Consider the following 26,808-nt stretch of genomic DNA (forward strand, 5'->3'; position numbering starts at 1 on the left):
TAATTCTTGGCGAGATCGGCTTGACACTTTGCTATGACACAGGTATTAAATTATTTTTACTTTTTAGAATCTTGTTTATTTTGTTTCGGCTTCACCTAATCTTCCTATTGTTAAAAACTCAAAACGGAAATTTAGCTAATTGACTTCATCACCTTTCGGCTCTTTGATAATGTAAGTAATCAGTGTCAGGCCTATCAAAAGAAATTGCCGACTTACCTGTAGTAATTTTTGTAACAAGCTTCCTGATTGGTCAAGAGTTCAATTCCGATGTAGAGTCCGGATAGATTGTGAATTTAGCAAATTCACTTTCTATCTGCTGACTTTACAATAAACATCGTTCAACTTTAATCGGAATTGTTTCTCTTTGCCAATTTAGGTAAGCTTGTGTTATTTTATTTGAAAGTTAAAGATTAGATTTAATTTCATTATAGTTATTTTTAATTAATATTGTAATGATTTCCCATAAAGTATTTTTGATACGGAATTAGGATAAATTACGTTATTCATTTGACTTACACTTCATTTTTTTTAAATATCTGAAATGTTTTATTAATTTCAAATTGCTTGTTTCATCTAATGTTCAAGTAATGTTTAGAATTATATAATTACATTATTAGCAATCATTTCTTTGTTGAATTGTTCACGAAATAGCGTTTTTGGAATTTTTCTATTTTTATAAATTTTTGGCAATTTAATTTTACCGCTTATGAATTATGTTCCCTGTTCGGAACTCTCTAGTCAGAGAAGGTAACTAAATTTTCCCGAAGTTTTGTGAACATTGTCTTTGGAGTTAAATGTTTGTAAGTTTTCTGATTTTATCGTCTACTTTTGATTTTTAACTTTTGTAACTGTAAAAACTTTGGTAAGCGCTATGCATGACTGATTTCACGTAATCGATCGATCTTTATTTGTTGTTTAGTAATCGTACCTTCTCTTAGCGGGTTTCGCTACAGGATGTTTCAAAAGTTATTTACTTATCTGACATTGTTTACTCGATAATTACTTGTACCTGTTTATTGCGATTTTTTTTTTTTGTGTAACAACTTTTATAAAAATTTCACTTTCTATCTGCTGACTTTACAATAAACATCGTTCAACTTTAATCGGAATTGTTTCTCTTTGCCAATTTAGCATTACAGTAGAAAAAGCGAGTAGCTATCCTACCAGGCTAATTTCCCCAAACTTCACAGACGAAAAAGTCACTGTGAAATAAATATGTTGACATGCAACTTATTTATGTCGACATGCAACTTAGTTATGTTGACATGCCAGATAAATATGTTGACATGCAACTTATTTATGTAAAATGCAACTTATTAATTTATGTTGACATGCAAGATGAATATGTTGACATGTAACTTATGTAAACATGCCAAATATTTATGATGGCATGCTGTTTGTTTGAAAGAGGATATTTGTGGTTGCTGTGAATGAGAAACTAAACCTCTGAATGTTCATCTTGTCTCTACACAACTGACAGGTAAAACTTTGTTTTATAGATCTGATATAAAACTGATATTGGATGTAATGAAGATCTTTTGGTTGATTAATCTGGTCTTTTGTATAATCCTAACTGATAATAATTCTTGGGATCAATTTCTCTTTTGGTCAGAGTGTCCAATTCTTAAATAATATATGTACATCATGTAGCTATATATTATTTGATAGTTATTTTAGTACTTCACTATCTTACATAAGTTTAATTGAATTGCAAATTGTTAATATAATAAACTCTTCCAAGCCAAATCGTGAGGTATTTATTGACTGATTTAGTTTGATGTACATTTACACATGTAGAAAGCAAAACAAAAATTCATTGTGTACAAAGTATTTTTCCCCCCTTTTTTTCAGCGACAAAAATACTATGGGTGAAAAATATCTATACACCTGCTATGGCTCAACGTTTGGTTGTGGACGGACTACCCCTCAGTAGGAATGAGATGATAGCCGTTTATTACCACTCTGGTTATACTATTCAGGAAATCACTGGATTTATATCTTGCGAGCAGACATAACATTGCTCTTAGTGCGAGACAAATTCAGCGAGTTTTAAGGGAAATGAATATGACGAGACGAAACAACCAGCCACGTTTGGAGGACATTGTAACGGCTATTCTACGTGAACTTTCAGGCTCGGGGGTGACATTAGCTTTAGAGGAATGAGGAGACATCTGCTAATCGACCATAACCTCAATGTGTCTTGTGAATTGGTACCGGTGCGCCTTGCATTCTTAACTGTTTTGGACGCAGAAGATGTAAAAAGGCGTAGACAACGTCGTCAGCGTAGAAGGTACATTAACGAAGGGCCTAATTTTTGTTTTCATCTAGATGGCTGGAACAAGTTAAAACCATTCGGAATTTCCATTCATAGCTGTGTAGATGGCTTTTCAAGACGTATTCTCTGGCTCAGAGCTTGCAGTTCTAACAAAAACTCTGAGTATATATCCAAATTTTAAATAGATTATATCAAAGAAATAAACGGGTTTCCCGTAGACGTAGACAGGGGTACCCCATAGTTCGAGTTTTGCAATACGCTTTGCGATGGAATCACCAGGATCCCTTGCAAGGACTATCAAGTTTTAGATATAGATTGTCATATAGAAATACAAGGATAGATCGGGCGATTTTGGCAGCGTTTACGAGAAATGTATGGCAATTTTTGGATAAATTACTCTAAGAATATGGATAATTTGTTTTTGACACATCCGACATAGTTCACCTGGAGTGTGCTAGGTATTGTTTCTTACCAATTATCACCAGAGAATTGAACAGAGTTTATACAGCATTGGAATGAACACACGACTAGAAGAAACCGCAATGCAGATTGTCCGTCTGGAAAACCAGATGTTATGTATTTTCTGCCCGAAATTTACCAAACAAGAGATTACAAAATGCCTGTACCTGATAATCTGAATGGCATAGAACAAGAAAATTGTGCCTACCCTCTGCAAATGGTGATTCAATGGAATTTGAAGCTATTGATATTCAAATAAGAATGGAAAACGGTTTGAATTACACTGTACCCACCAAACACAGTAAAAGAAGCATCAGAACTCTTTATCCGAATAACAGACTATGTAGATCGCTTATAAATTACATGTATCTACATACATTTACTTGACGCTTGTCGTTTAAAGGAGGTACCTTTTTCTTAAGTCCCGAATATTGTTTGATAAAGGAATGAGAAATTGTATCTTTGCGAGGCTTTGTATATTTAATTGCAAATGCGTATTACTAGTAAAGTAAATAGTACATGTACATAATTCTAGTAATAATTATTGTAATTTTTTTTAAATCTTCTTTAACCGTCAAGATCAAAAGGTTAATAATAAAAATCATAATAAATTCAAACAAGCTAATTTGGAGAATTTGTGTCCCCCGCTTAGGGAAAAAAAGAAGAGCATGTGCAGTTTGGGGGGGGGGGGTCTCACTGCCCTCTGTATTTGTAGAATTATTAAATGTATACATGTATATTGAAGCAAATAAAAAATGCCAGTATGGATATAAAGATTTGATTGCTTATTCTGTAATATGTGTATAGAAGATTCTTTTTATATAGAATATTTATCACACTGTAATAATGATTTTATGAGTTTGTACACGCCAGACATCATAACTTTTTCATTTCACATGTTGAATAGTATCATTTAGTAAATCCAAAAAAAAAAAAAAAAGAAATTAACAAAAAAAAAAAAAGAGAATCATCCGGGGATTGAACCCGGGACTCTCGCTTGCTAAGCGAGCAACATACAACTAAATCACGGAGGCACTTGATTATATTGTAATAGTGATAGTTTTATGTTGTTTTAATTATTATGATATTCAAATGTATAATTTATTAATTATACATTTATGAATATGCCACAACTGATTTTAAACTCTGAAGTGCATGTATTAATCTGTGTGTCAATCATTATTGACAAAGACAAATAATTTAAAATCAAATATCAATAATATTTAATAAAATAATTTATCAAATAAAATAATTAAATAAATTAAATAAAACAAACTAATTGAAATAAAATAAACAATCAGCTAAAACCTTAGATCCACTCCTTGTTTTATCCCTACACCTGTAATAAGCTACCTGAGTAGAATTCAACTTTCTTTAATCCTATTGGTCAAAACTTTTACCTCCAAATTCTGGACATGAGACAAAGACATTATTCAGATTGCTTTCAGACTGAGAAGACATGATTCTCATATATAAATTATAACTTTTACTGTGAACTGGCAACCAGATCCTAATATGTAAGTAACTTATTTACTTCTACTTATTAACAAAATATATTTCAAATCTGATTTATCTGAATTATCTGAAATTAATAAACTAATGAAAATATTGAGTGTGCAAGAGTTGAGAGTGAATGATATTATTTTATTACAGTACATACAATGATAAAGTGCCAGTAATTGTTGTTAAAACAAAAGTACCTGATGAGGCACTCTGTTCCATAAACAGGTACATTTCATATTTTTACAAATGTACTTATTATTTTTATATTTTCTTAATTAATAAGTGGACTTAGAATTCACTTAATGATTGTAATAAATAATGTTAAACAATTCAATATATGTTTCAAAGGAATATATATATAAATTGTACAAGTTTTTATAAAATGCTGTGAAAAGGGGAATAACTCTTTCAAACTATGCATAGTAAGAATGTATTATGATTTTATGAGTATATTGCATGTATAAAGAATTGTCATCCTGATTATATTAAATTGTACTAATACTATTTATATGTATATTTACAGGGTATTATTATCCATGATATTATCCACAGATATTATCATCTACATTAACAAATAAAATCACCATCAACGAACCCGCAGGTGTCTTGGTTATATTTAACATCTTTACCTGACCCCTGTTACAAAATGGCGCCCACGTTGGGACTGGTGAAACTGGTAATACTGGGACATCGATGGAAAAAAAGTGGATTGACTCAATGACTTTGCCTAGAAGAGTTGACCGAACTTGGTGGAAAATACTGTGATCATCATGATTGTGCATCTTTCTTCTGACTGAAAATCTCTTCAATATAATAGTTTGGCGTATACGCAAGTATTTAGTTATATGTGCACATTTTATTATTTGTTTTATAGAATATAGCATGCTTTAGTGTTTACAAATACCAGACAGTATTTTTTTTTGAATTTTTTTTTGGGGCACTTCTTTATTTTGTTCTGAATTTAATATTTTTATTTTTGGTTTCAATTTGAAATATTTAAATACAGGCAAGAAAGTCAGAGTGAAATGAACCATTAATTGCTAACAAACTTATTTCAAATCATTCCTGAGACTTTACTAAACTCTGTTCTGTACTGTCATAGACTATTGATATACAGGTAGTGACAAAGTTTGACTATTGACATATTGACAACTTTTAAAAAAAAAAAGCAAATAAATAAGAATTAAATTTAAAAGTCCATAAATATCAACCTTAAAATTATCTTATGATTTCATGAGTTTTCACAAATTAGAAAAATTTGTAAGTAACCCTACTTGTCTTCAAGGTTTAAAATCTAAACAACCAATCCTAGTGTCCGACAGTAAAGGGTTTACAATTAAAAATAATTACCAAGGTAAATTTCCATTGGAACTTTGGTGTCACCCAGGTGCTAAAACTAAGTTTTTAGTTGACCAAATAGAAACTCATATTGAGTCAGCTTTGAGATATCACAGAAATATTGTATACTTTTTATGGTCAGGTACCTGTGATATTACACAAAAGACAGGCAAGTTTGTAAATTTGAAAAATCCAGACACTGAACAAGTTGTCAGTGACTTGGTTGACCAATATAAACGTGCATATGAGATTGTGAATCGCTATAGCCCTTGGGCTACACTGAAAATTATAGACTGTCCGTTATTATCAATCAGTCAATGGAATGAATTTAAGGGGCACACAAATCCTGATCAATTTAAGGATGAAGATAAACAAGCCACTGAACAGATTATTTTGTTGAACACTGAAATTCAAAAACTCAATTCAGAAAATTCTCAAAATACCATCAGAGTCAGTAAGTTCTATTTTCGATCACGTAAAGTAAAAGGCAAAAATTCGAGACATTCTGTAAATTTGGCACTAAATTATGATGGAATTCATCCAGGTAATCTGTTGAGTTTGGCCATCATTAAGGAAATGTTGGAAACTGTTCAGAAAGATTGCTATAATGTGACTGATTAAATTTTCTGTATATACAGTGAGTGTCTGTAAGTTCATGTTATAGACGTGGTCAGGCGTTTGAATTTCTGATTGGAATTTTCCGTTCGTCAAGTTTAATTTATGTAAAACTTGTAAATTTTCTTGTCGTATATATTATGTCTAAAGTTCAACCCGTATTGGCTCGGTATTAATTAGGTGTGTTAATCTCATCAATTAAGAAAAGTCAATCTCCATGTTTATTGATCTTACCAATAATTAGGTGAGTAAATCTCATCAGTTATCAAAGGGTCAATAACTCTGTATGTCATAAAATATCCAAGTTCTTTTGGTTACTTTGTATGAAGTATATTTCAATACGGTACAACCTTCCTGCTTATCTATTTTTATGTGATTACGTTTACAAGTGCACACAGATATTGTGTATTTCGTGCAATTTCGTGCAATTTTACGCGTGCATTTTTTTGTCGATCGAATTACAATATTGCATGCAATCGTGCGGTTTCTTTTACATTGTGCGTTATATTATTTTTTTTGATAGTTACTGTAGAATTATAGAACAATAGAGTGTATATATATTTTGTTCTGTCAAAAAATGGCTGCAAAAGATACTGAGAAAGAAACAGAAAAAATTGTCAAGGAAGAACAAGTAGAACCAGTAGTCACACAAGCTGACATAAAAACCATGGTACAGTTTTTAAAACAAAATACTAAATACAAAATCTTGACACAAGAAGAGTATGAAAACCTCACACATTCTCAAGCAGAATTAGAGGATGAACAAGGCATCCCCAGATCCTCCACACCAAAGCCTTACAGTATGTCTAATGTCCCTAGGGTAGATTCTTTTCCCATGTTTAGCAATTCACCACCTAGCAATACTATTTCTTTATCACATCCAAAGATACCAGTATTTTCGGGGGAAGAAAAGTCTGAAACATCTTTTGAAGTGTGGAAATTTGAGGTTAGATGTATTCTTAAAGAGAGAAATTTCTCTATGCCAATAATATTACAGGCAATTAGGAATTCTCTGAAAGGAAAAGCTAGGGGATTACTACTATCTTTATCAGAGGAGGCAACTCCTGCAAACATTATTGAAAAATTGGAAGGTGTATTTGGCAATGTCTATGATAGTGAAACAATCATGCAAAATTTTTATATGCAACGGCAAGAAGCCAATCAATCTGTAGCAGAATATGGAATTAAATTAGAGTCAATATTACAGTCAGCTGTAGAAAAAGGTCATATTAGCAAAGATGCCAGAAATGATATGTTAAGAACAAAATTTTGGTCAGGATTGAGAGATTCAGAATTGAAAAATGCTAGCAGATATAAATATGAAACTGTAAAAGATTTTGATGTTTTGAGAAAAGAGATTCGAGCAATAGAGTTAGAAATCTCAAATTCCAAAGCCAATAGCAACACAGAAAGTTCTTCAAAAACAAATCTAGCTCATAATCCTTTGACTGCTACAACAGATCCTACCAACAAAATGTTAGAAAACATACTTAAGAAAATTGAGAGGATGGACCAGAAGATGAATACTTTTGAAAATACTTTGTCTGGTATGAGTAGATCAGGGGGAGATAATTCTACCAGAGGAGGAAGGAGTCATGGTAGATTTCAGCATACCAGAGGTGCTAATAACTACACCCGAGGTAGATTTTACCAACAACAGAAAAATCAATCACAACAGCCCAATGAATATGATAGACCATCACCAAGAGATTCAACAAATTACAACAGAGGATTTTCTTACAGAGGCAGACCATTCAGAGGCAACAGAGGTTTCAGCGGAGGTTATCCCAACAGAGGAATCCCATCTCCTGTTAGTTACAATACAGAAAATCGAAAAAACTAGAAGATGTCTGTATTGCGGAGCAAATAACAGACATAGATGCTGAAACACAACAAAGCTCCAATTTTTCTGATGAATGTTTTAAAGAAATAAAATGTGAAATATGCAATCAATTTGGTCATTCTGATTTACATTGTAGAGTTAGGAAAGATCATCTAAGATCCTATCACAAAAGGCCTCAAAATATTACAAATCATAGACAAACTAACAGAACATGTACTTTAGTAGGTACAACCAATGAAGTCTCTGTTGGTATTAATAGTATCATTACAACAGCACTTGTTGATACAGGTTCTGCTATTTCAACAATTTGTCAAAGTTTTTATGAAGAACATTTATACCATTTGCCTTTGAAACCTGTGACAGATATTCTGCACATTGAATGTGCAGATGGTCAAACTTTACCATATTCAGGTTATATACAATGTCCTTTGAAAATCAATGGCATAGGTAATGAACAAGTGTCAATAGATGGTTTGTTTCTTATTGTACCTACAACATCTTATAACAACAGTGTTCCTGTCTTAATAGGTACAAATATTATCTCTGAATTAATGAACATAGTCAAAGAATCCCATGGTCCTAGATACTTACAGGAAGCAAACTTGTTTGCCCCATGGTATCTTGCATTTAGATGCATCTCTTTAAGAGAAAAAGAGTTACAAAGACACAAAAATGTTCTCGCTTTAGTACGATTAGCGGAACCATCTAAAGTTACCATCCCCCCAAATACAGATATTGTATTACAAGGTTACCTTCAAAAGGAACTTCCTTACCAGCCAGTCTGTGCATTATTACAACCTACACCTAAGTCAAAAATACCAAATGACATAGACATTTCTCCTGTGCTTATACCATACAAACACCAACATAATGGTGTAGTACCAGTACATATAAGCAATATTACAACAAGAACAGTAACTCTCTCTCCACATGCTTTACTTTGTGAAGCTCAGCCTGTAAATGTGGAAGATATTGCTTGTCATGTCCAAAAGTTCAATGAATCCTTAGATATTGATATTATAGATCTTATTAATATACCAAAAGATGAACTATCAGAGGAAAATTTCCAGAATCTATCTAGGTTGATTCATGATTTTAATGATATATTTTCAAAAGGTGACACAGATGTTGGTTTTACAAAATGTGTTAAACATCAGATAAAATTGTCAAATGAAGTCCCTTTTAAACAACGGTATAGGAGAATACCTCCATCAATGTTTAATGAGGTTAGAAATCATCTTCAACAATTGTTAAGTGCAGGCATTATTCGACAGTCACATTCTCCTTTTGCGTCAAATGTTGTTCTTGTAAAAAAGAAAACAGGAGAACTACGTCTTTGCATTGATTTTAGAGAACTTAATCAAAGAACAATTAAAGACAGTTACTCCTTACCAAGAATTGATGAAATTTTAGATTCTCTATCTGGAAATAAATATTTTTCAATACTAGATATGAAATCTGGATATCATCAAATTGAAATTGAAGAAAAACATAAAGAGCGCACTGCATTTACAGTTGGCCCTCTCGGTTTTTATGAATACAATAGAATGGCCTTTGGGCTAGCTAATGCCCCCGCCACTTATCAAAGGCTAATGGAACAATGTTTAGGAGATTTACATTTAAAAATTTGTTTCATCTATTTAGATGATATTATTATATTTTCGAACACTTACGAAGAACACTTAGAACGATTAAGTCTAGTGTTTCATAAACTACGTGACGCAGGAATAAAACTGTCACCAAAGAAATGTTCTTTACTTAAGACTCGTGTTCGATACGTTGGACATATCGTATCAGAGAAAGGCATTGAGCCTGATGAAGAGAAAATTAAAAAGGTTCAAGAATGGCCTCGTCCCAAAACTCGTGAAGAAGTCCGTCAATTTTTGGGATTTGTAGGTTACTATAGAAAATTTGTTAAAAATTTTTCAAAAATTGCAAAACCTTTATTAAATCTCATGCCTACTCCCACAAAGAAAAGTCGCGGTAAAAATAAAATGTCCAACAAACAATTACCAGAATTTAAATGGGAAGAAGAACAAGAACATGCTTTTAATTTTCTGAAAAATCAATTATCTTCTTATCCCATATTGGCCTACCCTGATTATTCAAAACCATTTGAGTTACATACTGACGCATCTTTGCATGGGTTAGGTGCAGTTCTTTATCAACAAAAAGATGATGGACTTAAACATGTTATAGCTTATGCAAGCAGAAGTCTTAGCAAAGCTGAACGGAATTACCCAGCGCACAAATTAGAATTTCTTGCACTAAAATGGTCCGTCACAGAAAAATTTAAAGATTATTTATATGGACATAGTTTTACTGTTTTTACGGATAATAATCCTTTAACTTATGTCCTAACAACTGCCCAGCTCGATGCTACCGGCCATAGATGGCTTGCAGCCTTGTCTGCCTATAATTTTGACTTGAAGTATAGACCAGGCAACACAAATGCAGATGCAGATGCACTATCTCGTCTACCTGGTTTGTTACAAAAACAGAACTGTACTACTGTTACATCAGATTCTGTTAGTGCCATATGTAATATGACAAATATTGTTCCTTTTATTGAAACTCTTCCAGTGTCTGAAGAAGTTCTCAATATGAACATCAATGCTATACATGATGGAAGCCTACAAAGTGTTGATATTGTCCAAGAACAAATTCAAGACCCTGATATATCATACTGGTTTGATCAAGTCTTTAATAAATACAAACCACATAAAGATGAAATACCACCAACTCCTTATAGTAATGCATTATTTCAATGCTTTGATAAGCTTACAATTATTGATGATAAGTTGTACAGAGATGTAAAAACAGACACAGGTATTGTACATCAACTTGTTATTCCTCTGTCACTTGTCAATCTAGTTTTGTTTCATCTTCATGATAAGATGGGTCACCAAGGTAGAGATAGAACCCTTTCACTTGCTAAAGATCGATTTTATTGGTACGGTATGACCCGTGACATAGAAAACCATATTCAGAATTGTGGTAGATGTATAAGGAGAAAAACTCCAACAAATATGAAAGCTCCATTAGTAAACATCTCAACTACTCAACCATTAGAACTTGTTTGCCTTGATTTTTTAACTCTTGAACGTTCAAAAGGTGGTTTTGAGTATGTTTTAGTCATTACTGATCATTTTTCGAGGTTTGCTATGGCAATTCCTACAAGAAATATGACAGCTAAAACCACAGCTGAGACATTTTATCAGAATTTTATTGTTTACTACGGTACACCACTTAAGATCCACTCCGATCAAGGAGCTAACTTTGAAAGTAAAGTCATTAAAGAATTATGTTCCTTACTTGGTATGCAAAAATCAAGAACAACTCCATACCATCCAATGGGTAATGGTCAGTGCGAAAGATTTAATCGTACCTTAATATCAATGTTAGGAACTTTAAATCCAGATGAAAAACGAGACTGGAAGTCTTACATTAAGCCAATTGTACAGGCATACAATAGTACCAAGCAAGACAGTACATCATTTTCTCCATACTTTTTGATGTTTGGAAGGGAACCACATCTCCCTATAGATATAATGTTTAACAGTATTACAAATGGCAAAAATATGTCCAAGTCAAAATATATTGAGTCTTTAAGAGACAGACTCAAATTTTCCTATGATCTTGCTTTGAAACACATACAAGCTTCACAAGAAAAGCAAAAGAAAAACTATGATGTTAAAATAAAAAGTAGTGTTTTAAAGCCAGGTGATCTGGTATTAGTCAAAATTGTAGCTTTTGACGGCAGACATAAATTGTCAGACAAGTGGGAAAATGACCCCTATGTTGTTGTGTCACAACCAAATACTGACATTCCTGTCTATAAAGTGAAAAAACAAAATGGTGATGGAAAAACTAGAGTTTTACATAGGAATTTGCTTCTACCAATATGTACATCACTTGATAGTGATAAACCAAAACCAGTCCCTAGAAAAAGGAAACCAGTTCCTAAAACAAGAAAACTGACATATTCAGACTCTTCTCAGAACAAAGATAGTTCAAATAAAGTTGATACTTATAGTATAGAATCAACTAGTGATTCAGAAAATGAATCATTTACTTTGTATATTGCAAAAACTCAAGATAACGAACCAGTAGTAGTTGATAAAACAATCAACGAATCTGCAGCTACTGAGTTAACAGAGAATATTTCAGTAGATCCAAATAATAATTTACACAGAGCTGAAAATGTACAGCCAGATGTAGGTTCAAATATTCATTCTGAAATTGAATTAAATACATCTACAGGTTTACACCAAACAAATATGTTTGATGAAATGATACCTGAAAGGTCACATGATTCAGTTGAATCTAATGGTACACTTTCTGAAAGGGAGATAACTACCCAATCTCCAGAAAGGTCAGATAATGAACAAGGTTCTTTTGTTCCAAGAAGGTCTGCTAGAGTCAAATCAAAACCTCAGTGGATGAAAAACAATGAATATGTCTTTTCACAAGTTAAAATACCTGACTGGAAATCCAGAGCAGAGTATTTACAATCTTTAATGACCACAACAGTTTTTAAAGATGTGGACAACAGAGTTATCTCAGATGCTCTGATTAAAATTGTCACTGAATCAGCTGAATAATTATTTTATTTGTTTTATGACAAAATACCAAATATTTATTCTGTTTTTTAGCAATATTTTATGCCATGAATTATTTTCAGCATTATTGTTGCCCATGAATAGATGAGCAATATATTTAATATGAATTGCTGAGAATATTTGAATTGAATTTGAATTTTCTGTTGAGTAAGTATATAAATCTTATTCAACTTGTAAGATAAATGTTTGCATTCTATATAATTTTTTCCTATAGTTCCATAGTGAATGACGAGGACGTCATTTGCTAACGGGGGGAAATGTGTAATAGTGATAGTTTTATGTTGTTTTAATTATTATGATATTCAAATGTATAATTTATTAATTATACATTTATGAATATGCCACAACTGATTTTAAACTCTGAAGTGCATGTATTAATCTGTGTGTCAATCATTATTGACAAAGACAAATAATTTAAAATCAAATATCAATAATATTTAATAAAATAATTTATCAAATAAAATAATTAAATAAATTAAATAAAACAAACTAATTGAAATAAAATAAACAATCAGCTAAAACCTTAGATCCACTCCTTGTTTTATCCCTACACCTGTAATAAGCTACCTGAGTAGAATTCAACTTTCTTTAATCCTATTGGTCAAAACTTTTACCTCCAAATTCTGGACATGAGACAAAGACATTATTCAGATTGCTTTCAGACTGAGAAGACATGATTCTCATATATAAATTATAACTTTTACTGTGAACTGGCAACCAGATCCTAATATGTAAGTAACTTATTTACTTCTACTTATTAACAAAATATATTTCAAATCTGATTTATCTGAATTATCTGAAATTAATAAACTAATGAAAATATTGAGTGTGCAAGAGTTGAGAGTGAATGATATTATTTTATTACAGTACATACAATGATAAAGTGCCAGTAATTGTTGTTAAAACAAAAGTACCTGATGAGGCACTCTGTTCCATAAACAGGTACATTTCATATTTTTACAAATGTACTTATTATTTTTATATTTTCTTAATTAATAAGTGGACTTAGAATTCACTTAATGATTGTAATAAATAATGTAAAACAATTCAATATATGTTTCAAAGGAATATATATATAAATTGTACAAGTTTTTATAAAATGCTGTGAAAAGGGGAATAACTCTTTCAAACTATGCATAGTAAGAATGTATTATGATTTTATGAGTATATTGCATGTATAAAGAATTGTCATCCTGATTATATTAAATTGTACTAATACTATTTATATGTATATTTACAGGGTATTATTATCCATGATATTATCCACAGATATTATCATCTACATTAACAAATAAAATCACCATCAACGAACCCGCAGGTGTCTTGGTTATATTTAACATCTTTACCTGACCCCTGTTACAATATAGCAAATTAAATGCAAACATTAACTCATATATAATGTTTATATTGACGTTTGATATTGTCAAAATTTTAATCAATACATGGTGTCTAATTTAGCCTTTACTAAACAGTTCTAATAGATGTGATAAGAATATAATGTCCGCCGACAACTTCTATTATACGTAATAACTCTCTACAAGCCCCTGTGCTAAAAATAGTGCCATGTGACTTTTAATACAATACATGTAAATACAAATAATAAAACGGGGCGAGACACTTTGAGAGGGGTGAGAGAGGCCCTAGGGAGTTATGGTATAAAATTTCATTGCAAAAGCTCAAAAGCTTCTTGAGATATCGCCCGGAAACAAAGGTGTAACACACAGACGGAATGTATAAATTTACAACCTTGAACTCTGACCTTTTGACCTCAAAATCAATAGAGGTCTTCCTTAGGCCACAGGGAGTTGTTATGTAAAATTTCATTGCAAAAGCTCAATTCTCGAGATATCGCGTGGAAACGAAAGTGTTAAAACAGACAGAATTTATGAATTAATGACCTTGAACTTTGATCTTTTGACCTCAAAATCAATGGGGTTCTTCTTTAGGCCATAGGGAGCTGCTATGCAAAATTTCATTTCAAAGGTCAAAGGGTTCTCGAGATATCGCGCGGAAACGAAAGCGTTACAGGCAGATAGAAATACAGACGGACGGACGGACGGACAGACAGACCCAAATTAATATCCCCCACTTTCAGTGAAAGCGGGGGACAAAAAATAAAGGGTAAAGAGGTCGATGAGTTTGTTTCATTCGAAGTGTATAAAGAAAATATGTCCGATGTGTTACCTTCATAATAAGGAAGATCTCTGTAATTATTTTAATCTGCTTAAACAATTAGATGAACTAAGCTACAAAGAAATTATTTCAATATCTTGATGATGCAAAAAGAGTACATTATACTTAATAACGAGGGATTTATATTAGAAAAATCCATCCTGTTACTATTACATTTATAATTGTAACAGTAAGGACAATTGGGTAGTTTGTCATGCTTTGAAACACTCATATATTGCATAAATGTCCAGCATCCTGGCATTCAATGGCAAATTTTAGTTTTTTAACAGTATACGACAGATTATTTGAAGAAAATTTTGAAGTACAGAATTTTACAACTCTTTCGATGAAAGTAACAGGAGGGACATTTAAATTTGAATGACTAAGAAAAAATGTCAATACTTTTTAAAAGAAATATTTCAATGCGATGGATTTTTGTAGTTTAATACTATATTATTCAAATAAAGTTGAAAAAAAAATCATAGTTAAATTACTTTCATTTTTCAAAAATATGCCAATATAAAAAAAATGAAACCTTTTTTTTTAAAATGACCCAGTTCACAGCTGTATTTCTTGTGACAAGGCCTTTCTTTGGGTACCAATAAATTTGACCTTGACTTTGGAGTTTGACCCACTTTTGCAATAAATACCAAACTATTACCTTGGCGCCGACATAACTCTTGAACAGTTGGTGCTAGGGCTTTCATACTTCACATGTATATTCATTGTGACAAAACATTTCAATGGATTTAGTACTTTTGACCTTGTCCATAGAGTTTGACCTACTTTCATAAAACTTTAACCTTGGTCATAACTTTTGAACAGTTAGTACTAGGGCTTTTGTATTTCAAAAGTTTATTCCTTGTGACAAGACCTTTCTTTGGGTACCAACAATTTTGAACTTTTGACCTTGACCTTGGAGTTTGACCTACTTTTGAAAAACATTAACCTTGGTCATAACTTTTGAACAGTTGGCGCTACCGTGTTAGGGTTTTTATATTTTACTTGTTTATTTCTTATAACAAGGCTTTTCCCTGGTTACCATTAATTTTTACCCTTTGGCCTTGATCTTGGATTTGACCCACTTTTGAAAAACTTTAATCTTGGTCATAACTTTTGAAAAGTTGATATTTGGACTTTCATGTTTCACACATATATTCACTTACACAAGTCCTTTGTTTGGGTAACAAAATTTTTTATCTTTTGACCTTGACCTTGGAGTTAGACTTGCACTTGTGAAACTTCAACCCTCGCAATAAGCTGCCATACTGGGGGATCAGTTTTTCACAATCATTTCTTATTGAATGGTTGATGCTAGGGCTTTCACTTTTCATGTGACAAGAACTTTCCTCGAGTTACGACAACTTTAACTGAGTTTACCCTACTTTTGAAAAAAACTTTAACCTTGACCATAAGGGCCGGCACACACGATAAGGCTTGCCTTGTAAGTCATAGAACTTAAGTTCTTGCCTTACCGTGTGTACACCCTTAATTTCGAGCCTTACAAGTCTGACTTACAAATAGAACACTGCTCTATTTCTTAATACAAGACTTAGCTGAAATTTTCTTCTCAACCAATAAAAATCATTCGCCCAACTGTCATTCTATTTTTATCAAACCGTACACGTGGGTATATTGAAGTGAACACAAAGTATTTTCGAATAAGCTAATGAAAATATCCACTAATGTTTCTCTTCAACCTCTTCCCCTTTTTTTAAGAAGTGTGAATGTTCTTGTTGGTATAATTATTACAAAGTCAAGTAATCTATTCTTCTATTTTAATGACCGAATGCACTAATTTATGGCTAGAAACACGTGGGATTTATGGAAATGTTGTACACGTATATAATCTTGTAAGTCTTGCCTTAACGTAAGGACACGAGCTAGAGCCGTACATCCTGCAAAACGTAAGGTTTTAGACTTATAAGGCAAGCCTTACCGTGTCTACCGGCCCTAACTTTTTAACACTTGTTGCTAGAAATTTCATAGTTCGCAGGTGTTTTCTTGTGACAAAACCTTTTCTCAAGTACCAATATTTTTTTTTACCTCATTGTCTTGATCTTCGAGTTTGACCTACTTTTGAAAAAACAAATCTTGGCCATAGTTCCTGAGTGGTTGCTGCAAGGGCTTTCATAGTTTATGTCTCGTATTCTTTATAACAAAACCTTTCCTTGGGTAACAGCATCTTTTACCTTTATTGCTTTATAGTTAGACTTTCATTTGAGAAACTTTAACCTTGGCAATGAGCTGTCATATGGGGGCCTCAGTGTTTTATAAACATATCTTGTTAAATCTTATTTTTTGAAACCTTCCAATGACCTCAAGTCATAAGCAACCTCTATGCCAAAAATGAGCTAGCCATAAACTGTGTCTCATTTTCTGATCAGTATTGCATGTCTAGTACTGTAAGTTTGACCTTTGTTAAACTCCATGTGTGATTTTACTATTGTCAGAAAGCTCCATAATATCCATATTTCAAGTGTTTAAAAACTGAAGTTTAATTTTATAGTCTCTTGCATTCAAGTAACGTTTAGTGTTAAAACAGCAGTGGTCTTGATCTAAATATTCCTCTTTTTCGTCTGGGGTTTTAAATAAAGTACGACCATTAAATGGTCACGTATCAATCTCTATAGCGAGTAAATTCTTTTATCATATACATGTTTGCCCAGCTGTGCATCACTTATTTTACTGTTGATTCCATGCAATCGTGACAGTGTGATCCAACTTTCCAGATAACCCAACCGTGGTTTTCTGAATCCATATCACCCCTCTCTGAAACTTATGATGTAGTACACAGAATATATGACGTTATTTTCTTGCATATCAGAAAATTCCTTGAAAAGAGTGTTTTGTAAAATACACAAACGTTTTATAACTGATCCCAATATTTATACCCCTACAAACAAAGTTTTTTTTTTGTTTTTTTTTTTTTTGGGGGGGGGGGGGTAGGAATCACCTTGTCTGTCAGTCCATCTATCCGTCTGTTCGTGCAGTCTTGTCTAGTCTAACTTTCTTATGTAGAAACACTGTAAGCTCATACTTGGTAACGATATTAATTATTGTCACCCGAGAGGGTGTCATGACCTTGACCCAAGGTCATATCGGAGAGTTCAAGGTCACTGGCAAAAAAGTATAAATTTTTTGTCCAATTACTAGTAACTAAAGATCACTTATGACCAAAGAATGTGTCCTTTTTTTCTTTTTGGCAAGTTCAAGATCACATTTATAAAATTTGAATGGGAACTTTAAAAAAAACATAGGTAATGAGAGATTAAAGAGCTCACCTTAACAAATGTTGTTCTTTAACAGGCGGTTCCAGGAATTTTTTTCCAGAAGGGGGGGGGGGGGGGGGGAGGGAATCCACCCCAGTCAAAAAAATTCTTGACAAGCAAAAAAAAAACCTGAACTCCTTTCCCAAACGTGAAAAAACCTATTTCGTGGGGGGAGGGGGGGGGGGGGAGTCGTTGACTTAATACCTATGACTTTTCGTGCAAACTTTATACAGATCCGCGTTTTCGAGGGGGTCCGCGTTTTCTAGGGGGGCAAGGTCACTTTTAGTTTGTTTAGTATATACATTTAATAACTCTGTAAATTCCTAGATCCACGCATGTTTCAGTAAGGCAATGTCCCACACTAAACAAATAATCTAATAGTTTGCAAGCCTAGATGCAATATTTACTAGTATGCAATTTTAGTCTGATAGGGCTTGCAGTCACTTGGGAATGAATTTGAATGAAACTTTAAATTAGTTACTCATCAAAAAAATGTAAAGTCAAATTCAGCATCCCAAGCAAGTCCAATAGACTGCGTCCTGAGATGTATCAGCCCTGCAAGTTTGGTCAACATAGGGCTTATAGTTACTTTAGAATGAACCTGCTCCAAAAAACTTTAACCTGGTCACTCATCTGGAAAATTAAGGTCAAATCCAGCATCCGAAGCAAGCCTACAAGTTTGGACAATATAAAGCTTATATTCACTTGGAAATGAGACCTGCTCCAAAAACTTTAACTTGTTCCAAAAAGGTTAACCTACACCAAAAACATTAACTTGGTCATTTTTGAGCTGAAATTGCAGCATCTGAAGCTTTGACTGGTACAATGAAACATACTAGAAGCATCGTCCATGCATCTCTGATTAATATAGGACATAGAAGTTCTTGAAATCTGCTCCAAAGACTTTAACCTAAGACGCCGAGGGTAATTACAAAAGCTCCCCCAAACTCCGTTGAGATGAGTTAAAAAGGGAAAGGGGTATAATTTTGTGAGCTCACTTACAGTACCTCTAGTTTTTTAAAAATTATATTGAGGTAATGATACAGGGGTATGTAATAAATTATCATTACAATACTCACTTGATCCAAAGAGCTGTATCAAATCTTCGCGTCTCGTTTGATCTGATGATCCACACCTTTCAACTTGACGTGATACGGCCCTTCAGATGAAGTTACTGTTATAATAATATTTATCATATGATTGAATAATTCCCATCTCTCTGACTGCCTGAGATCCAACAATGTTAGAAACAAGAGGTCCAAGTACCTTATCGGTCACCTGAGTATAATACAACATTGTAAAAGATCCACAGAAGGATAAAATAAAACAAAAATAAACTGATAGATGATCGAAGCTATGTTGCCCAAAAGCACAAGAAATCAGATGAGCAGGGATCAAAAAAACAATTAGTCTTTTACTCAGTAACAAATGTTAAAGCGGATCTATTTACTTGTCTGTACCTACCCCCATTTTTGCACTATATCAATATTCTGGTTCTGACTAAACAAAATAAAAGTGCTTCAGCACTATAAGAATAATTTCACATCTCACATTGGTCTATCTTGTTCTCTCAATTTTGGAAGAGGCACATTTGGTTACCATAAATATGCAATTAGTTTGCTTAATACCCAGGAGCAGGAAGATGAAGATTTTCAAAGAATTTATACAGTTTCGCTATATGACCATTAGAGCTCCGCTCTAACTCCAGATCCCCTGACACTGGGGCCACAAATTTCACAATTTTGGAAGAGGCCCGCACGTACCCTTACTCATCATAACCATGTACATGTACCTAGTTTATTTGCTAAATATACTGGGGGAGAGAAGATTGTAAAAGAATTTTGCATTTTCACTATGAACCCCGACCCTTGAGCCACAAATTTCACAATTTTGGAAGAAGCACCCTTGCTCAATATAACCAGACACCTAGTTTATCTTTTAAATACAGAGGGTGAGAGAAGAATATTTTTTAAGTATTTATGCATTTTCACTATACATGATTGTATAATCATTAGAGCCCCGCCCTAACACCAGAACACAATTTTGAAAAAGGCACCCTTGCTCATCATAATCAGGCACCTTGTTAATTTTTTTTAAATATACAGGGGGAGAAAAGAAGATTTTTAAAGTATTTATGTCTTTTCACTATAAGATCATTAGAGCCCCACCCCAAATCTAAAACGCCTGGAGCAATGAATTTCACAATTTTGGTAGAGGGCTTAATGCTCATTACAATCATGCCAACAGTTTGACTGCTTCATGTCCAGGTGTAAAGAGGATTTTTTAAAATAGCACTTATTTTGATGGTTTTAGCCAAACCCCTGATTCCCGGGGAGGGGGGGGGGGGGGCAAGAAATTCACAATTTTTCTACCCCTTCACCAAATGATGCTATATGCCAAAATTGGTTGAAATTGGTTCAGCGGGTTAAGAGAAGAAGCTGAAAATGTTAAAAAGTTTACGACCAATGGATGACAACGGACCAAAAAAGACAGCAATGGGTCACCTGAGTGACTCCGGTGATCTAAAAATACTATGTTTTAGTCACCTCCATGTGACTTTCCAGGTGAATATAAGGATTTATTTTTTTCCACATTGGACGAAAAATAGATTAGGAAATTCCAAAGCGATACAAATAGTTTTGGAAGGTTATTTCTCTTGCATCTGACTTCCACTCAAGTGAACATATTAATCTGGGGTAAGGGGTGGGTTGGGGGAGTTTGCAGGGGACCTGACCCCTTCCCCCCATTTTTAAGAACACAAAAATAAATTTTACTTATGTAGTATAAAATGTTCATTGAAGGGCTGGTGCCCCCCAGTTAATGGACCTTAACACCCTATATCCCCCTCCTCCCCCCCCCCCCCCCCCCCCCCACCACAAAATAAAATTGTAGTTGGAAGAATTCTCCTTTTTGGGAAGGGGGGGGGGCTAGTCAAGGTTTTTATTCAGGTAAGTTATCATTTTTTTTTCATTATAATACCTCCCTTTTTAAAATTGATCCTTTATATGTGCCTGACATATATTTTTTCTACATCACACCTAATATAGATTTAAGAATTCTAAATTAATGCAACTGGTTATTTTTATTTTAACCCAGTTTCTCTCATTGCATTTGGCTAGGACTTCAGCAAATGTAAAAAGTCAGATGGCATGGATTACTTAATGAGTTTACATCATTTAATATTAATGAATCATATAGTAAATCTATTATTGCTGTTTTTTTTTTTCAGTCAATACAATGATTTAGCCACCTGAGGAGTACAATAATCACCAAGCCTGAAAAAACAGCAATAATTGTATAATATTTACTGCCCTTGCCCCTTGAATTATTGATCCTGTAATTCATTGGCCTCTTCCTCCCTTGGCCACCAAATACCTTTGTAGCAAGTACACGTCTCATGGAAAGGTCAACCAGTACTGTTTAAGGATAGAGGAAGTGAACTTGGTAGAGATTCCACAATTATTGTACAGATGAACACCCAAAGCAACTTTGCTGTGAGGAGTTAAATAGATTATAGTGAATACTGCAACAGGCGAAGAGCCTTCTTAAAATCAATTTTTTTCCCAATAAAACAAAACAATATTTCATAGCTTGCAATGATTTATTGCGGATTTTTCTACTTGTTAATTGTATAAAATAAAAATATGTCTACCAGTAACAATAGCATCAATACAGGGGGGAGAAAAACTGACAGAGAAAATGTGGACTATCTCTAACGAAAATATACACAACGTAAGACACCCACATAAAACATCAACAGAGGAAAAAAAAATGTATGGAATCTATATCAGAATACAAGTGCACATAAACATAATTTCTGAAATATCCTTTTAGAAGTGCATCTGTTAATGAGAAATCTCAGACTGTACTACAGTCTACATTGTTTTGCAAAATTATTTGTGCTCTTGTCTGGTTTTATAAAATTTTACACGTCTGAAGTTTAACAAAGTGATTCTGTATGTCTTCAGTGAATTAATAAATGATCAAAGAGTCAGAAGAATCAATTATTTTTATGCCTGTATTCTTCCCACTATCCTACAGAGTAACAATTTTTTTTCATTATTTAGTCTCTTTAAATTTGATCAGGAAATCAGTAAGATTGACTGAATCCCTAAATTCATGATTGATGAAATCTGCACTTTACACAAGAACAATAAACTGAAAGAGAGTATATTTACTGAAATCATTCCAAGACACTTTTATCTTTTTACTTAGTACTCTTATTGAATAGTGTACTATTGTGGTTTAAGGATTGAAAACTGGTTCTTAAATATTTGACAATAAGTATTGGTAGATATATTCTAAAAGGATGATATATGTATACCAATAAAGTACATTGTTCACACTTCCTATCAGTGATTAAAAGTGTTGTAATGAACTCAAGCACAGCTTTTAATAAAAAAAAATGTGACATAAAAATATTTCCTGTGTACATAAAGTTAGTCCATTCAACTTCATACACACCTATTTAACAAACAGATCTGTGTAAAAACACATTACTTCCTCTTGTAAAAATTCATAATTATTGATTTCCTTTGTACTGTAAGTTTGAAAGAAAAAGTCACATACTTTTATCTCGAGGGAATTCCCCCTCCCCCTTTGTTTTTACACTGTGCTCAAACAAAAGATAAACTTTCAGAATGTTCCTTTATAGCACATAATTGCTGGGACAGAATTTTTCAGCTTACAGTGGAACATGGGGTGTTCTTCTATGTACCTTATTGCCTGTTAAATATAAATGTCCTTTCATTAAATTTGCACAGTTAAGAAAATTCATGGAAGTAAAAATCTTTTCCTTAACAACAGTTTGGCTATATGAATAATCAAATTATTGAACAAGAATCTTTCTGTAGTTTAGATTCTGTTTTTTCAATGTCTCAATGGGGTTCCTGTTAAGTTTTTAAAAATGGCGCATTTTGTAAAAGAGGCACAAAAATTTCTTTTTAAGCAGACTTAGAATATACATGTAACAACAGAAATTAATTACTGACAAGTGGCCAACAGACGTGAAAACTAAGCCAGAGAAGCACTTTACGTGATCTTGTAAAAATAAAAATGCAATATATATATCATATATTTTAGAAGAAAAAAAACCCTCCTCTGAATATGAAAATTTATGACAATATTATCAATATCTGTCTTATTCAAATAAAAACTGTGTGTACCCCATCAGTTGAATGTCCAAGTTACTAAAAACATAGTAAAAAGCAACAAAGCATACGCAAAAATATAATTTTGCATAGATACTGCAAATATATTAACAAGTATCTCACACCTACATACACAACGAGAAAAAAAAAACGAAAGCAAGACGATCAGGGGAGACTATCATACACATCTATCTAAGCTGTACACAGTATGCGAGTACCTATAAAATCATAATACAACAATGGAATTGGTTTCCTCTTTGGAGTGGTTCAACACAAGTCACTGAGACAAAAGAAAATCTATTGGACCCTACATGTAAAAAAAAAAAGTGTACTGGTTCTCCTGATAGATATGTCACGCACTTTGGCACTCTTGCATCCATTTCTTGGTTACCATGGTTACAATTTGCAAACAGATATAATATAAGCTTGAGATATGTCATTAAAGTGTTAGCTTTCAGTGGAATACAAAAGAGCTCATAGGTTACATTAACAAAAATGACTGAAGTGTATGGAGGGGGGAATAACTCCATCACAAACCGAAAACTGATATAATGACAAAGTATCGAGTCTACAAAGACATACTGGGTTTATCTATTGACAAATTAATCTTTCTCCAATATTTTCCCATCTTGTTTAGAATGCAAAAATCTTTTACCACTACATTTTCCCCCTACAATTAGAATGCCTGATAAATATTTAATGCCTGAGAGATGATGCACTAGATGTTTCCCTGTACCCTGAAAAAAACTGTGTATGGGAATGTTTACAGTGTGTAAAAAAATGTATATTAATTTTATTAACCCTAATCATCAGACAAAAATATTGCTTTAAATTGCATTAATTAATCTTTGCCCTATGAAAACATGACAAAATGGAAAAAATTTCTAGCATTGATTTTGTGAGCAATTATGTTAAAATTTTGGGAGAAAAAAAGAAAATTAAAAACTGAATATGTAATATGAAGATAAGTTTTTTTTCTTTTTTAAATATACATGTCTAATTACTTTTTTTTTAATTATCCATCTGATGAATGCAAAATATTTTAATCCCTTATAAGAACTGCCTCCTTTTTTCTCTAGTTCTGCTTACTTTGTGGTACATACATGAAAAGACAGACTTCTACAGTAAGAATCCCCCATATTTATGTGGATGTTGCCAAATGTAAGGGTTTTGGAAAAGGGACACAAAGTAACACTGCTTGAATGCAACCACTCTCTGAAGAGTGGAAGTGTGGGGCAGGTATAACACAAGTTACTAAAGTAAACCAGCTGAAAAAGTGCAAAAAGCCTGAGATACATATGAGAAAAAAATGTCTGAGATATTGTTTCTGAAATGTCATGAAACTGATAACAAAGTGCAGCAAAACCAAATGTACCTATAACAAAATACACACACAAATAATTTCACTACCACAAATGAACCAGGAAAGAAAAACACCTTCATTATTCAAGTTTCACTGGACCCTAGTACACACATTTAGATACGTGACATTGAATGTAGATAAACATTGGAATCATTTGTAAATCCTTGTGTTTTGTTCACAAGGGAAAAAAATAAACTACATGTAAACTATTGCTACGTGAGGAGATATTTCTCTTTGGTCCACTGTGGATCTGATCAATGTACTCATAATACAGTTAAAATATACATATATAATCATATTTATATCTGACATGGATTTGATCCCAAATTTTTTAATGACTTATTTTCTAACAAATCCTGGAAAATTATTAAAGACAGAACAACACATAATGTGTAATAAAAGAAAAAAAAACTTGGTGTAAGCTTGGTCACAATTGTTAAAAGAATTCTCAACAATTTAACAATTACATGAAGCGAAATATACTCTGTGACATATAAGTAGCTTACTAAATCATGTAAATAGACAAAACACCTTCCATTGTATACAGCCCATTGAAGACATATTCAAACTGCACCATCTAATGGCAAAGTGAGTGAACAAAAATCTTTGACTGTAACCCAAGCTCATGTCTACAGAAAATAAAAAGAAAATTTTCCTAATGTGTTTTTATATAACCAGTTGAAACTTAACTGTATTACAAAAACCCTGGCTATATTTCCCAAAATACGACCATTTTTTTTTTTAAAAATTCCTCTATAAAAATGTTAGCATTTTACAGCAAAAAAATAAATCATTACACCAGGGACACTTTATTATCGATATCCTCAGCAAGTTCCATATTGTCTTCTCCAGTGGAAGACCAATCAGATATATGCTTACAACTATGACACACACTAGTGTCTATGTTTTCATTGCACATTGAAGAGCTGTTTTCTTCTGTCACTTTATCCAAAATGTTTGAACACAGAATTAACTTCTTCAAGTCTTTTTCTTGACAAGTATCTTTTTCCGTTGAAATGTTTTCTTTCAAACTTTCCTTTAACACTTCTTCTGGATTTTCTTTGTTCAACCTGCTATTTTCCGAACTCTGATTGGATGGTTCACACTCAGAACTGTTTTCATTGGTTACACTGAATTCGCTTTCTTTGTCCTGATTGGTGAACACTGATTTGTCACAGTCCTCCATTTCTCCTTTTTCTTCAATGGAGATCTCGAGGATTTTTTCAGGATCCACTCGGCCAGCTACCCAAGGATGTTGTAAACATTGTTTGGCAGTCAATCTTTCCCTGCAAAAGTTATCATTCACATGTAGTTAAAGTTAATACAATGTTCTCTCTAGTAAAATCTAGCTCTTTCAAACCATTTCATACTGACAATGCAAATTTTTCATATATAAATAACTGATAAATGTACATTACTGTAGAAAGGGTTTCATTTAAACAATTTATTAAAATAATGCTTTCTTTCTTTGTTAATACAGGAATTAATGATGATTGAAACCCTGGGAAAAAAAAATTCTGCAATGATTGCAACCTTAATGGGAATAATGCATTACCTGCCTTTCATCCAGTAAATCTTTTCTGCAATGCTAGCAATCATTAATTCCAATACATGTATTAACAAACAGACAATTTATTGTTTATATCTGTATATATATATTTTTTAAAATTCCTCATCACTTACTCTGGGTCTTTGACCAGTAACTTGGTGATAAAGTCCTGGGCCAGGGGCGATGTGTCCTTAAATAGACTTTCGGGGAAGTCCAGGTTGACCTGTGATATGTTAAGGAAAGTCTCCTGATTGTCCTTACCAGCAAACGGTGAATGGGCGGTCAGCATGACGTACGTCAGTACTCCCAGACTCCTATAAATAGACAAAGTGATTAGCATTCAATGCTGAAGATTAAGTCAGTATCCCTAGACTCCTATAAATAAAGGAAGTGATTAGCATTCAATACTAAAGATTAAGTCAGTACCCCTGGACTCCTATAAATAGACAAAGTCAGTACCCCTAAAGGCCTAGACTCTTATAAATAGACAAAGTCAGTACCCCTAGACTCCTAAAAATAGACAAAGTCAGTATCCCTAGACTCCTAAAAATAGACAAAGTGATTAGCATCAATGCTAAAGATAAAGTCAGTACCCCTAGACTCCTATAAATAGACAAAGTGATTAGCATTCAATACTGAAGATCAAG

At 33.0% G+C, this 26,808-nt stretch overlaps 1 protein-coding gene and 1 pseudogene across 1 annotated transcript in view; one reads left to right on the plus strand and one right to left on the minus strand.

Moving 5' to 3' along the window:
* Nucleotides 1–713: 713 nt before the first annotated feature.
* Nucleotides 714–3,092, plus strand: LOC133201953 (uncharacterized; annotated as a pseudogene).
* Nucleotides 3,093–21,681: 18,589 nt separating this feature from the next.
* LOC133201879 (serine/threonine-protein kinase 17B-like) overlaps nucleotides 21,682–26,808 on the minus strand; it is a 28,914-nt gene continuing 23,787 nt past the window's right edge. The window contains exons 6-7 of the mRNA XM_061337672.1: nucleotides 26,296–26,475; nucleotides 21,682–25,898 (exon numbers count right to left, since the gene is read on the minus strand). Of these exons, the coding sequence (XP_061193656.1) occupies nucleotides 25,406–25,898; nucleotides 26,296–26,475 (673 nt within the window). The 3' untranslated portion in view covers nucleotides 21,682–25,405. The remainder of the gene's footprint in view (nucleotides 25,899–26,295; nucleotides 26,476–26,808) is intronic.

The sequence above is a fragment of the Saccostrea echinata genome, unplaced genomic scaffold (assembly GCF_033153115.1).
Source record: "Saccostrea echinata isolate AGI-Se365-2 ecotype Australia unplaced genomic scaffold, CSIRO_AGI_Sech_v1 ptg000046l, whole genome shotgun sequence".
Classification (NCBI taxonomy): domain Eukaryota; kingdom Metazoa; phylum Mollusca; class Bivalvia; order Ostreida; family Ostreidae; genus Saccostrea; species Saccostrea echinata.